Here is a 15518-nt window from a genome sequence, read left to right as displayed (position 1 = left end):
AATAGTTTTTTTTCACTCACACACGTCGAACTTTGCGCCAGGATAAATATTTTTGCCGGGAGTTCTTCATTACTTTAATATGAAGTAAACTGCTGCCGAAAGTCATCGTATTTTTGGGGAAGTTTATGGTGAACATGCTCTACCTGAGCGAATGTACCGAAAGTGGTTTGCACCATTTAAAAGTAGTATCCAATCGCCAACCTGGAAGACCAGTTGATAAAATTTGTCCCGCTGGCTGAGACTCGCCTTCATCATTCTCCGTTTGTAGCTTTCCGTTAAGAAAGAATCCCAGCGGTTAACACGTGGAAGTCGAGATAGGGTTTGGTAGTAGAGCTGTTCGTGTTGGTTTAGCAGGCCTTTTCCAGGTTTTAAGCTCCATTGTGAGTACAAATCCTCATTTCGCGCTGGGATCTGTACTACCCTTTGACCACTCAATATTAATATCAGTTAGAGTTTAGTGTATTTCAAGGAGATGATTTGTCGTTTCCTTATCGTTTTGTGTGTACTGTTCTGTAATTGTAGGTTGCCCAGTTGCTGGCTTCCTTCTTTGCTAAAGGATCGCTTCAACCTTGACCGTGTTATTTTCTCTGCAAGAACATGTCCATGTTCGTTTAGCCTTTTTGTACCGATTATAAATTCCAGCCTACAGTGGATTAGACTTCTGGGCCTGATTAAGGAGTTCATTGACATCCTTTTATGGTATGTCAATTATGGTGTTTATCCATCTCTGACTCATTGAGTGGAAAGCCTTTCATTAATTTTTAAATTCCGACAACAAATTTGATGCTCCTTTTAGGTTATATAACTGGGCAGTTCAGTACTAGTCTAAGCGTCGTCCAGGCTGCCTTCTGTGGATCTCGAATCCTTCGGTTTAATGTGGTTCCATGCCGATTATGAAATCAATGCGCCTGTAATCTAAGAGCTATCACCACTGCGATGTCAATGATTCCTCGCCTTGCGCATTGAAGAAAGTTCCTCAAGTATACATGTTGGGACCGAACTTCAGCACACAAGCCAGGGAATTACATGAACTCCAAACGCTGGCTTGCATGTATATCAGTGAGGCAATGAGGACATGCCCAACGGCATCCCTGGAGGTCCTTCTCGGGATTAACCCCTCTCCATCTGCACATACAGATGCATGGCAAGGAGGGAAGTATTCAGGATGGCCGGTAGTATGAGTGAGGCGGGGAGCTGCCTAAATCGAAGGAAGATCGATATTCTTTCTAGGCGGTATCCCGAATTACTGATACCAAGGGATAATATGACAACGAGGTTTCACTTCGATAAGAAGTTTGAAACACGTTGGAGTAACAAGGCAAACTGGGAGAAACGTGGCTGCTACATACGGCTTTAAACCAGCAACTGACTACTTGGTACACTGACGGATCTCTCACAGTAGAGGGAGCGGGTGCCGGTGTCATTGGTCCAAGGAAAATGTACTTTGAGCCAATGGGCAGGTACACTAGCATATTCCATGCGGAAATATACGCCATAGACAAATGTGTCTCCTTTAATCTGCAAGGGAACTATAGGGGGCAGTAACATAGCTATTCTCACCGATAGCCAAGTAGCGATCAAGGCACTTAGGTCCAACCAGGTGAACTCTAAACTGGTATGGGAATGCCTTGAGATACTGAATACACTCGGCTCGTCCAACGAGGCAGCGGACGAACTAGCCAAGAAGGGAGCAGGGATGCCTTTACACGGGCCAGAACCCTTCTCTGGAATCGGAAACGGTTTCCATGGCTATGACACTAAGAAATGAAGAAGAAAGGTTGAGGGAACTATACTTAGGCGGGCCTACCGGGGATGGAGCGGTCCAGGGTGCTTATTGGGGGATACGAACTCATACGCAGCAAAGGATTGCTTAAACCTCAACAAAAAGAACCTCCTGAATCATAGTGGGAATTCTCACTGGTCATTGTCGGCTGAACTATTACCTAGGGAAGCTAGGGATATCTACGGACATTGCCTGCAGGTTTTGTGAGGAGAAGGACGAAACCTCTATACGCGTCCTGGGACAGTGTCCGGTACTTGTGCAAAGTAGGTCGAAGTATCTGGTAGGACACTTACTACCAGATGCAAGGCTGAAAGGTCTAGAAGTAGGAAACATAATAAAGTTCCTAACGGTTATAGGCCTGCTTGAGGTACTATGATTAATAGGTACACTATAACCAGTAAAATGGGACACAATAGTTCTTCAAGGACGCGGTGCGACTTTCTCTTAACAGAATAATAATCCATGTTGGGGATCTGCACTTTGTTGGGTAGATCCTATAAATATTTCACTGGGAACTTCCTTCTCGTCGTGGGCGAAGTGAGGAAAGCCTCCTTGTCTTCTTGTGGACCGTTTATGGTTTCCCTATCAACAATCAGTAGCAGTTGATCCAACGACTAATTGTCAGTTCCCTTAATAACGATTTCGATAGTATGGTGATGTCGTGGGAGCTGATCGTGACTCCCTGGCTAAAAATAGAGTCCACAACAGATCAGCGCCCGGGACAACGACAGCTTGAAAAGCTGAACAATGACATGAATGTTGCTCGAACTTGCAAAGGAGGGGAGTGGCGAACTTGACTCAGGTAAGCCGACTCTTGTACTGAACAGGTCGAAGGCCGAAGAAGTAGTCGCTTTTAACAGGACTTTCATGTGTTTTTCTTTTGAAGAAGTGTCATTTTCGGCCGGGAATCAATGACATCTGACGAACTCACTTGTTCCATTCTCCATTTATAGGCTCTTTGTGTATGAAGGAGAACCTAATGGCATAACTGCAGGTAACAGTATGATAATTATGGCATGACCAATTAAGATGATATACCCAAAAATCATCCCAGTTTTACGTATCTGGCTCGATTTGGTATTTTCTGAACATAATGAGATTTGCGCCATATATTACTTTGACCACCTTCTATCTTCTTACCGTCCACCAGTGCACTTCCTTGATTTCACCTTACTTGCGTTTTCAGGAAAATATAGAGGATTTCTATGGTAATGCCATTTTGCCTCATATATTCCAATTATATAAGGACGATATTTACATTTTTCTCCACAGCGTCTTGGGCTTTGGCCAGAATGTTTTGGAGAAAACTAAGAACAGAAAGGACATCTCCTGACGACCTGAATCTAGTACACGTGAATGTAGCAACGCACTGTACCTTTACTAGGATTTTTACGTGACCACATTTATAAGTTAGTAGGAAAAATTTGGCATCTAGATCTTATCTCGAGCAACAAAATCACGTTTTGGTAATTTCATTAAATAAAAAAATTTATTAATACTTTAGGTGTATTAAGCTTGTTGGCAGTAAAAACATTTCATAAATTTTGTACACTTTCTTCTAGGTCACGAGAGCTTAAAATTTTGTCAAAACATCCTTTTTGGATGCTGTTTCTACATATTTACATAAATCAGGACTTTTCCATCGAAATATTATAGTACAAGTTGTGTAATTATACATTTCTCTAATAGATATGCACGTACTTTGCATCTTTTTTTCAGTAAAGATACAAATAACAAGAGTGTATATGAGTAGGTTGTTACTTGCAGTAGTTTTAATGTCATTTGTTAATTATAGTCTGTCCGAAGGAGCTGATGCTCGGTATACGTAGTTCATACATAGGTAGGTCTGCATGCAGGCAAGTCAATACACAACTAGTGACAACTTATCTAATAAATTTAATATTTATATCCCTGATTTTGTCCGCTGAATGGCGACGGTCCTTCTGGGTATCTAGCTTCGCCTTCATAGCTGACATCCGCATGATATCCTGTTTTCCAGTCGGCAGTGTAACGGACAATTTGTGTCCTTCCGTCAGGCAATTGGACGCGATATTCACCTCGTGTAACGTCACCGTCGCTCTTGGCCTGATGCGAGTAATCATTGGAAGTTTGAATATCATTTACGGCATAGGCGAAGTCAAATGGCATTCCAGGAACATGGTTGTGATGATCGTGATGGTCGTGATGGTCATGGGTGTCGGGTACCTGTAAATAATCAAGTTTTTAGTATGTTTAGTCTGCAAGGGGCTTAGTATGGTGAAGTTGATGCTGTGGAAAGTTGAATGATTATTCAACTTTAGATAGAGATAGTGTAAATGTGCTAGATAAGCGTTGCAGCTTCTGATGGAGCAGTCCATTTAAGCGTGAAGCGGAATTCATAAAAAGGTCGGCTTTGTCATGAAGTCGTCTGTGTTACTTAGAAAAGTCCAAGAGCTTGTTGTACATACATTTGGTGGGCGATAAGGGGGTGTTGGTCCTGGTGGAATTGGCCTTGATGGAGTGTAACGGTTTGGTGGCGAATATGATGGTGGAACGTCTGGTGGTCCATATGTTGGCGGCCGTCGTGATGCAGGTCTGGTGGGTGTCTAAAATTAAAAATGTCAAAATAGTATATTTGTATTTTCAGCAGTCTATAAAGTCTTTATTCGCTTTATCAAAGTGATGGAAATATAAAGCTTAGTGGCCTAAGCTGTGTGCGTTGATTCATTCCATTCATTAATAAATGTTGAATGAGATTCGATTTGAATGTCAGTGTTAAGTACGCAACAAATAGGGGTGAATGAACCTCCTTGAATCTGCATTGACTGTTCTATTGTTATCTTTCGTTGGAAGCTGCACTTGCTCAAGTTGATCCGAAGCATTGAATATCCACTATAGGTTGCATTCGTATGTACGCTTATATACATATGTACGTGCACTAGAATTTGCCTCTCGTTTTTCCCAATATATAGACTGATAACATTTTCCGCCTTCCTTAACATTTTATTTATAAAATCCACATGGAGAACGAGGGAAACAAAACCATTGAAATTACACGGAAAAAGGTGCGGTTTCCTTCATCATATGAAAACTTATTGGGTCTCCTCTCCTCCTTACATTCGACGTTGGAATTTCCTAAAGGTAAATGCATCGCGCCAAAGTTTTAAAGTTCAAGACTTTTTTGCTCTCGAAGTGCATTGTAGAAGTAATGAATTCGTTCGATGTACGGCCATTACAATGCCTGCAGGTACTATTGATTCCTACCGTACATCACGCTACACAAACCTACATACAATCATATGTTTCGTATAGGAAGGCAGACTGTGCTGGAGAGAATCTTGGAAGGAATCTAACGTTCGACTGCAAGTTATTTACGAAATTACTTCCATAATTGACTATAACATTTGCAGCCATCATGTTCGATTTTAAGTTTAAATGGGACCTGGCACAGTATGAGATCTTATTTTATTGTATTTTGCATCTGATGCTGGAGGGATTTTTTTTCTGCATGGAACTGGGTACAAGGTGGCATTTGTTTTTACCTTTTATAGAATGAGCCGCTTGATAAGTTTTTATTTTAGCTTTAGAATGCCGAGACTTGGAATAGTTTAATGATTCGAATAGACCATATTGAAAGTGAAAGAAAGATTGAAGATGAGATCGCAAAGCAGGTGGTCTTTACCTTAAATGTTGCTGAAAAAATTTAAAAGGTCTTTTCCGATTTACTTTGATTAACCATGTTCCCATCATAAGGTTAGATGATTTTTTGAATAGACTGGAATGCAGCAGGTTGTTATCGGTGACCTGAACTAATCGAGTTCACTTATAAATTTGCATTTGTTCCAATTTTTCAATACAATTGCTTCATGCCAGCAAGTTCCAAACTCTCTTAAGAAATCAGCAATCAAGAAATGATCACGTAGCACCGCAAAAATAAAAGAATTTTCATAAATGAGCACTAAATTGTGTAATCATTTTGATATATCAATTTTATATATCTTACCCTAGATTAAAAACAAACAGCTATCTTTTATCTTTGAAAGCAATTTGAAAGGTGAGAAAAAGGAGTGGACGTTTCTGGGACCAATATCTATGTATAAAAGCAAAGCAGATTGCTGATGACTCTTCTTCTCAATATTTCTATATATTACCCGGTGATATCTTCACATTCGAAATGAAATCTCAACTTCTCTTGATAGCAAAAACTAGGGCCAGGGCCAGTGGAGACTTAGTTGAAGTGAAATTTTCGAAGACATACGAGAGGGGGTTTATGTAGTTGTTGAAATCATAATTAAAGTTGGAGGATTCTACATAACCTTCAACTTTTTCTGCTGCTTGGTCCACGTTATCCTGGTCAACTTCCCCAATGTTACTCTGATGTCATTGGTTAGAATATTGGTATCCGTTGGAAACATGGTGCAAAAGGTGAGCCGTGGACCAAAGAAAAAGAGGGAGGAAGCTGCTCCCCATTTGGTTCGGTCCGGCATCAAGTTGATGCGGACTTAGGACCCCCAATTTTTTAAAAAAAAGAATATTTTCAGAAAGGGCCAAGCTCTGGTCAATAGATTGGGCGAATTTGCGCTCAATATAATTCGTAGTCATGTTGTATTCTGCAAACCATCGCCATCATATTCCGAAGATCAAAGTAAAACGGATAGGATAAATATAATCTCTATTACTCCTAATAAACAGTTTAGTATACTGCTTTGTGTAACGGCTAGTAAAGATACGATATACTTAATCGTAAGTGGTGTGTCAGTTTGACCAGGTAAACCGTATAATTTATATGACACCTACAGGTTGGTGTTTTCGCTGTTAAATCTGATTTTGTATCTAATGTCTACCTTCTTCGATGCAGCTAGCCACTTTCGTGGAAAAGTCGTTGGAATTCCCTTCAAAACGGCTAGTCAGTGAATTGAACCTCTTGAAAAAACTGTGTTTGGATCTAATATTGGCATATTTTTGGCCTTCCATACGGTATAACGAAGACAAACAGTGATCGCTAATGATTGTGGTGGAGTGCCAAATTTAGCTACGAATGATTTGTTTAGAGTGTGATTAGTGAGCAGGGTAGCGATCGCTGTATCATGGGCATCTTCATGGAAGTAGTTAATACAGATAGTTGGGGACCATAAAATTTGGCATTCGGAAATAGCGAAATTGGAGTGAGATTTTGTTGGTCATGTAGTGCGTACTGCCTGTGAACTTTTGGATATTAACCCAGTTGGAGAGGCATTCATGGTGATGATTGAAGTTTCCCTTGTTGGATCCAGTTATGGCGATCAATATCAGCCGTTAACATGGAAACACCGCTTGTCTGGAAAGCAATACAGTGTTTGTCAGAGAAGAATATTAGCGCTAAGCCAATTTTTTTCCGTTGAGCCTACTGCATCCACTTGATATCCGACTGGAGCAAATGGAGAGTAACTTGCTTCAACCTTGTTGGTTCACGGATTACCCTTTTCGGGCTTACCACTTAAGTATCAAAAATCAAGAGCGACGAAGATGGCTTGTGGTTTCGAAACAGGGCGTATCGGACGCTGCCTCACCTCTGCGCCCTGGGAACCGCGGAAGTGGCACCGGGTGGTAGGTGTTAAAAGCTACTTTATGTAATTCTTAAAGGACAATATGAATGCGAATTATATTTAACATAGATTCGCCTGTACTCCTAACCGTAGTTTGGTCAAAGCCTGATATTTTTTGTATCGGTCACAAGGTTTGATGAGTTGCCTTTGCTCTGGTACGAAACCGTAAGTCGTTTCTCCCCCTTTTCGTATTAATATATTTTGACTTCGATTATTCCTTTGGGAGTAACATGTTTCTGAGTCGTAGCGGTTTCATTGATGTGTACCCGCAAAACACATTACTTTCGTGGCTAAGTATTTGGGGTGAACAGAAAGGTTGGAATGACGATGTTAAAATGAAGGTGCATGAAAAAAAACGCCTAAACCGGAAGGAAAGATATCCATCACTGTTACCCGAGTGGTCCATTACAAAGATCCTTATTATAAACTGTGCAGTCGGGATGGCGAGAGAGGTCTCTACCGACTTGTCGAAGACTGAGAACGCACACCGGATATGGAATACCTCTGCTGCATTAATGGCAAGAACTTGCTTGCTGATCGAGGAGCGGCGAAGGATAGACGGCGTGTGTATTTCGAGCAGATATCAACGGAAGAATTTGTTCACCTTCTAATTCAACAAGCCTTGCCGACATTTGGAGGAATTCCCCCTATTAACGCCACTGAAGTCGAGGAAGCAATAAATGAATGACGATACCGCATCTGAGCTCTGGAAAGCAAAGAGCTGGGACCCAACGCTGTGGCTCAGTGGCTTCCTCAATCGGGTTGTTGAAGAGGGGGGAACACCACCTGACTGATATGAAAGCACCACAGTTCCATGAAAAGAAGGGAGTCCTGCATAATTTTCAAATTATGAATAAAGCTTGGTTTGTTAAGGGCTTCGAAACTACTGACGTAATACACACAGCACGGTTGCTCATGAAAAAAACACCGTGAGAAGCATCGCCCTTTGTACATTGCATTTCTGGGTCTGTAGAAGAAATTTGACAATGAATTTGAATTGGGTCACACGAACTAATTCGGTATACTCTTCGGCAATGCCTAGTTCTCTAGAAGAGCTCGTACGCTGGCTTAAATTTCAATACCACAATCCAAAAGGTAAAATTCAAAGTGTAGCGGGTACATCAAAACCACTTTGTGTCTCTCTCGGTGTTCATCAATGAAGCGCCCTTTAACCGCCCTTCTTTGTTCTTAGACGCTGTCACAAGGGACACCCGAAGGCTAGCACACTATACACTGCTTTATGCAGTGATGTTTTTCTGGCGTCTCTTAGCAAAGGTAATCTCGAGCATCTTATTCAAAATACAGAGTGGAGTGCGGGAATTTCCTTATTTTAAACGATCAAGAAACAATAATTATTGGAAATGTCATTATAATCTTTCTAGTTTTACATAGAGGCACATTTGAAGTTTTTTGAAAATGTTTGTGCAAAAAAAGCCATTGATGCTCGTACCGTGTGAGCTGCGTGCGCATTGTTAGAAAAACACATCCCTCAGATGCATTTCTTCAAGTTTAGGAAGAAAAAGTTCTTCATTCATCTGAATATAATGGTCACAAGTAACTGCAATTGCCTTGTCATTTTCGTAAAAAAACCCTTTTACTGAATCGAAATCGCGTGTATTATAATAAGTTTTTCCACCACTGCAGTTTGTAAGGATGAAATTTTAGGTCTTAGATCTTGGGGGATTTCAAAATCGCCTTCCGCACCTTATCGACATTCTCTGGAGTTCTGGTGGTGTTTGAGGGTCCTGGTTTTTTTACATACACTGCCAGTATTGATAAACGTGCCCAAGCACTGAACAATCACTTTCCGAACAGGAAATTTTGTTCTAAATGTACTAGTTGCAATTAGTAAGTCGCCACGGCGAACGCATGCTCTCATCTTGTCGATCGCATGATTATTACTAAATTGACCGTAAAGAAACGTTAGCCTGCGCCCATTTGAATGCATAAACGTCTACTTTCGTAAAATTAATGGCCGCTATGTGGCACGCAATTCAAATAACGACGTTCCCGCGTCGTAACCTGTAGAATGATCGTCTCATACAACACAGTCCCAGATCGATTCCGAATAGAACTGCATTTTGCAACCGATGCGAATAACATGCCCGGAACTGAGTGATAAAAATATCTGGGATCTACTATCAGCCAATGGTGAACTGCATTACGAAATTGCTTCACACATTACCTCGACCTAGATGAAGTGACGTTCCAAAACTGCCGTTCATTTTGATCGATGCATGAACGGACGTTCCAAATCGAAAATTGTCTTCAGTGTCATCCGACTTGTCGTTCTCTATATTCTCAGCGTTCGCCGACTATAAAAGACAATGAACGGCGTCTCGCGGAAATGGAGACGAAGATGTTACGTGGCACTAGTGTCAAAACACGCCATGATCACGTTTGAAATGCGAATTACGATCGATATGGGGTTGCACCGATCTTGGAAAAACTGCGGAAAAGGTATGGTATGGTCACGTTTCACAACCACCTGAAGAACGTTATCATGGATACGGCCACAAACAGCCGCATACCGAGTAATGTTGCATTCTCAAAGAACGCGGGCATGCACAGAGACTAATCACGAACTTCGTCGAGCGGAGAAGCGACTTCACAGACGGAAAATGGATGCCTGGGAGAACCAACAAGTCTGTGAACTAGAAAAGTACAGGGAGCAACCGCACCAGGCGCGGAAGTTTTACCAACAAGTCAGCAGGATGAAGCCTTATACACCTCGATGCTCATCCTGCCGAAACACATCCCACTGTTTTTTCTTCTGAGCATGAGCATCATTCCATTCCTTAGCAACTTGTTGTCCTTTTCGGTTTGTTTCCTGTAAAATAATGCAATCGGTTCCGTGATAATGGATTTGAATATTTGTAGCGGATTATTTGCTGTTATCGACCTGGTTTTCTTCGGCTGTAATCCCCTACATTATGAGCACGAATCCGTGAACTTGATGGCTGAGTTTTCATTCATATGGTGCCATATTTCCGACAGAATGGGCATATTGGAGCGATAGGTTGAGTACTTTGATGAGCTACTGAACAACCAGAACATCGACGAGTTGGAGGTCCCGCCAACTGAAGACGACGGACAAATACTGCCACCACCAAGTTTAGGAGAAACAGTCCGTGCAATTCATCGGCTAAAAAATCATATGTCGCCAGGATCCGATGGAATTACATCCGAATTAGTTAAATATGGAGGCGACCAGTTACACCAAGTGGTTCATCAACTTGTACTCAAGGTATGGGACAGCGAATCAATGCCTCACGATTGGCAACGAGGCATTATCTGTCTCATACATAAAAAGGGAGATATCACACAGTGCAGCAATTGTAGAGGTATCACGTTGCTGAGTACCATCTATAAGATATTCTCCACTATCTTGCTAGGCCGGATAGCCCCATACGCCCAGAACATCATTGGCCCATACCAAAGAGGCTTCACTCCAGGCAAATCAACAACAGATCAGGTTTTCTCTCTGCGGCAAGCGATGGAAAAACTGTTGGAATATGGACAACAGTTGCACTATCTATTCATCGACTTTAAAGCCGCCTATGATATGGATTGTTGCGCCAACGATTATTATTATTATTATGATAGCATAGCGAGGGTAAAACTGTACACGGCCATGAGGGAATTTGGTATCCCGACGAAATTAATAAGACTGACTAGGCCGACCCTGATTAATGTGCGAGGCCTGATAAAAGCAGCAGGATCTCTCTCAAGACAATTCGACATCAACAACGGTCTACGACAAGGGGTGCAAGAAAAATTGTGAACTCTTGGTCGCGTTGGAGGGAAGAATCCTCGGAAGAATTTTTGGCCCCCTACATGAGGATGGACGATTCCGCAGCCTACACAATGACGAAATCTATGAGCGATACCATGACCGTCCGGTTGTGAATAAAATCCGGCTCAATAGGTTACGGTGGGCGGGTCACTTAATCCGTATGGATGCAATATCTATGGTAGAAAAAGAAGACGAGGTAGACCCTGCCTAAGATGGAGCGATGGCGAATTGGTGGACCTCGGTGCAAAACCGGGATGTCTGCAGTTCCTTATTAAGGCCTAGATCGGATACCGGTTGTTGCGCCGTTTATGATGATGATGGTCACGTTATTCTTGCTAACGAGAATTCACTTTCTCAGATTGGTCTGAAGTCGATTGGAAACGACCAAAAGGCCAGCCGAAACATCCAGCTCAGGCCTTTGATAGAGCAAAATGACGCAACCGATCACGACAAGTTAACCTCGTTGAAAACGAGACGAAGCCAAGTTTTCAAGGATAGATCTAATTAAACTCTGGGGAAGTCATCTTATAGAAGTTCAGAATATTTCGAATCATTTAGTTTATTTGCACGAATTTTTCCTGAAGTTGCGACTGAAAAAATGTCCATCCATTGGCCAATTTTTATAATAGTGTTAACTATTAACTTAGCGCATCTTTACCCCATTGGTATGGTGGATGCCCTTTGAATTGGAGATTCAGAATGTCTCAAAATTGTCCTGTTTCTTGTAAAAGGCGATTAAAATGAATAGAAAACTAACAAACAAACGACCGGCGTTATAAGTTGAACATTCTGGCGAGCACTCGTCTTCTCTTGGGGCGCTGTAATATTGTACTCCGAAAGGTCTGACAGGGGTAAACGTGAATCCGTGGATAATGTTTACGGTAATTGGAAGGCGCGCCCTTATTACTTGGGAGTCAGTTCCGGAAAGATACTAATTGTGAGATAGACGACTTTTGCTGTCTTTCTGGGGAACTAATGTTTCTGCGAATTCTGAAGGTTTGAAATCTTTCTATGCTATGATCACGCACGGAGTACGGTAATTTGAGAAAAACTAGAGTGCCGATGGCAGATAGTATCTCTTAAAATAATTTGCGAATATCCAAAGTGCACCTCAAAGGTGTAATCGACAGCGTGTGGACTGGTTTCCACTTTGGATTTTTCTGAATCGACTAGATTAATATCTGTTGGATCATTGTAGAACATTGTGAAAAATTTTGATCATCGCTTAACTTGCCCTGCAACGACTGTTGTCTTGGCCTGAAGACAGTCAAGTTTAACATCTTTTTTAAACCAACTAAACTAAACTGGTAACATCGGCTTGGTCTTGGCTCTGAGCTCAAAGAAAACAAAGTCAGAGTGAATATAAACGTTGACAAAAACAAAATTTTCTGTCTGACTTGTCACTGCACTCTTCATTTTTCCAATAATAGGCAGGAGCTTTGTTTCTGCGACCCCGAACTTTATATTCCTCGCGTATTAACGGCGCTAAGCTAAACTTTCTTCCGGAAAACCTGGAAATGCAGCTATCCGAACACTAATATCAAGTTGCGGCTACTTTGCACAAGTTTCTTTCTGTATTATTAAATGGGAGTAGTACCTGGGAAGTAGGAGCCACTGTTGCTGAAAGTGTCTTGCAATCGTCGGATGAAGAAGTTGGTCGACGTCTGGGCCAGTTGCGCGTGGACGTGCCTATGATAAAGCGGAAGTGGATAGATCACACATTGAGGAAGGGCAACCACTCTATTGCGGATTATGCTAGGAAGTGAAACCCACTATGCCAGGATGACTGACAAGTGGTTCGACCTAGAAGAGTGTGGTGTGGAACAGTGGTGGCCAGCTTCTTGGAAAATCGTGGGACCAGAGGAAGCACAATGCTAGGAATCGACATGAATGAGAGTTGACGCACTGCGCCTTACATAGGGGTTTAGGAGAGTGTATGTAGTTTAATTTTGAGGTTCCTTTATATTACATACTTAGTTCAAATCTCAGTAGTCTCTACAATGAGCAAAGCGAAATACGAATACGTCCAGATCGAGCAAGCGGCGTGAGATCTTGGACTGCACTTCAATGAAGGTAAGACGAGATATATGGTAGCCACGTCAGCACCAAAAACCAACTAGCCAACAACCTCAAATCGCACTGGTCAAACGGGAAGAATAAAGATAGGAAACTACAACTTTCAGACCGTTGATAATTTCTCTTATATAGGGTCGAAAATCATAACCGATAGAAGCTACGACGATGAAATCCGCGCATGGTTGTTAGCAGCCAACAAAGCCTTACAAAAACTGTTCCGTTCGAAATGTCTCACCATAGGGTCAAAACTCTTACTGTACAAGGCAATGATCTTGCCAGTCCTCATGTATTCCTCGGAGACTTGGGTTCTTAGCAAGAAAAATTGCGAACTCTTGGCCGCGTTGGAGAGAAGAATCCTCCGAAGAATTTTTGGCCCTCTACATGAGGATGGACGATTCCGTAGCCTATTGTGGACAAAATCCGGTTCAATAGATTACGTTGGGCGGGTCATTTAATCCGTATGGATGAGGATGATCCCGTCCGAAAAGTCTATAAGGGCAATATCTATGGTAGAAAAAGAAGACGAGGAAGACTCTGTCTGAGATGGAGCGATGGCATAGGTCAGGACGCCAGACAGCTTTTAGGGATATCGAATTGGTGGACCTCGGCGCAAAACCAGGATGTCTGGAGTTGCTTATTAAGGCAGGCCTAGACCGGATACCTAGCTATGATGAATAAGCTTTCAGGATTTATAGTTTGTTTCTTCTCAGAAGTGTAAGAAGGAAACCTCTTTAGGATGCAGTTGATGTACAGTAGAGGGATACCGTTCAAAAGTTGTACCTCCATCAATTTCGGTTTTGTTCTGGTGATTTACTTGGCGATACTTTTATGTAAAAAAAAACAATGTTCATTAAGGTAACTGGAGACTGTTCAATATTAACACCAAAATGAAATACTATTTGCTATGATCCTTTGAATTGTGAAATGAAAGTAGCAGCATCGTTTCGGAGTGGTTTAAAATTTGAAGCCATCCTTTCCTTTCCAATATTATTGCAGAATAATTTACACTTATCACTTTTCATACCTAATTTTTTCTATAAAATTCCAATAATACAAACATTTAAAAATGCGGAAGAGCAAACCCTCAGTACCATTCTAAATCAACATCAATCAACCGTCGGCACTGTATTTAGTAATAAATCAGTCAAGCATTCTGTCAGCGTTACCGAGTAAGTTTGCAGAGGTGTCCATCTTAGTCACTCACGCTAAGATAGGGAAGTGTTAAAGTGTAATTGAAGAAAAACTAAATGATGCACTTGAGATATTCACATTATTATTTCGTGTTAACTTTTAGTTTTTCCAATCACTGTCTTACGTAATTCTACTAATTTTGACTATTCCCATGGATGGAAATGTAAGGGGGCTATCAAGTACCCACGATTTTACTTAAAATTTTTGTTTGGAAACGTTTTCAATATCACAAAACAACTAAAGAATAATTTTATCCGTTAAGTGTAAATAATCTTGAATTAATTATAGAGTATTACTCACTGGCAGTGGTATTGGTGGTGTTGGATAGTTGTATCCTGGCTTTGGCGGAAGGTAGGTGTTGCTGCCACCTGGGATGGCGGCAAATACACATGTGCCGAATACTAAGACGAGAGTCTGAAAGAAAAATTGATGATAAAATTAATATTTTTATTAAATGCAAATTAGCTTTAATGTTTTGTTGATGAGAAGTAATAATAATTTGATTTATGGGCTAATTTTATTTATTCCCACATTGATTTATTGACACCATATAAAAGAACTCTGCGTGATAAGCGAAGAATGATATGCCCAACGGTATGCTTGAATGCATAAAGCAGCGTCACTTTAGTTAATAACTTCATGGAGAAAATCGTAATGTAAATGAGAATAATTAAATTTGTTTTGTTACTGAGTACTAAATACTTATATTGCATTGAAGAAATTGATAGTGACCTCTTCTGTGTACTATTTTACCCATATAGTTATTTTACAGTTTGCCCATTTTTTGGTGCTAATCAATCTGAATTACCAACATGAAAAACAGAAGAAAGTAATATGCAAAATGCTAAAACCTGAATAGCAAACTGCATTCAGCAAAGAATGGTGGAATTGACAATGTGAGACAGAAATTCGAAGCTTCCTTCAATTTATGTGTTAAGATGACATTGCTGTGGGTAAGTGAGACATGGTTCAGAAAAAGATTATCACTGGCTATGAATCCTAAGAATAATATGGAAGGCATCAGGTTAGGGCGAATCACAAACCAGAAGCTATAAGAGAAATATACCATGGACTGACAAGAGTAGAAATAAAAAAACGCAAATAGTGC

The 15518-nt window shown here is 41.1% G+C and overlaps 1 protein-coding gene across 3 annotated transcripts in view; it reads right to left on the bottom strand.

Annotated features, from left to right (window-relative positions):
• Positions 1–3244: 3244 nt before the first annotated feature.
• Positions 3245–15518, bottom strand: part of LOC119656103 (cuticle protein 19.8) — a 71363-nt gene continuing 59089 nt past the window's right edge. For all 3 annotated transcript variants that reach the window (XM_038062416.1, XM_038062417.1, XM_038062415.1), the window contains 3 exons: positions 14711–14824; positions 4231–4368; positions 3245–3988 (listed from right to left, as the gene is read on the bottom strand). In XM_038062416.1, coding sequence (XP_037918344.1) covers positions 3680–3988; positions 4231–4368; positions 14711–14824 — 561 coding nt within the window. In that variant the 3' untranslated portion in view covers positions 3245–3679. The remainder of the gene's footprint in view (positions 3989–4230; positions 4369–14710; positions 14825–15518) is intronic.

The sequence above is a fragment of the Hermetia illucens genome, chromosome 4 (genome assembly GCF_905115235.1).
Source record: "Hermetia illucens chromosome 4, iHerIll2.2.curated.20191125, whole genome shotgun sequence".
NCBI classification, from domain to species: domain Eukaryota; kingdom Metazoa; phylum Arthropoda; class Insecta; order Diptera; family Stratiomyidae; genus Hermetia; species Hermetia illucens.
The sequence above is the reverse complement of the archived record's forward strand: the minus strand, read 5'-3'. Positions and strand labels throughout refer to the sequence as shown.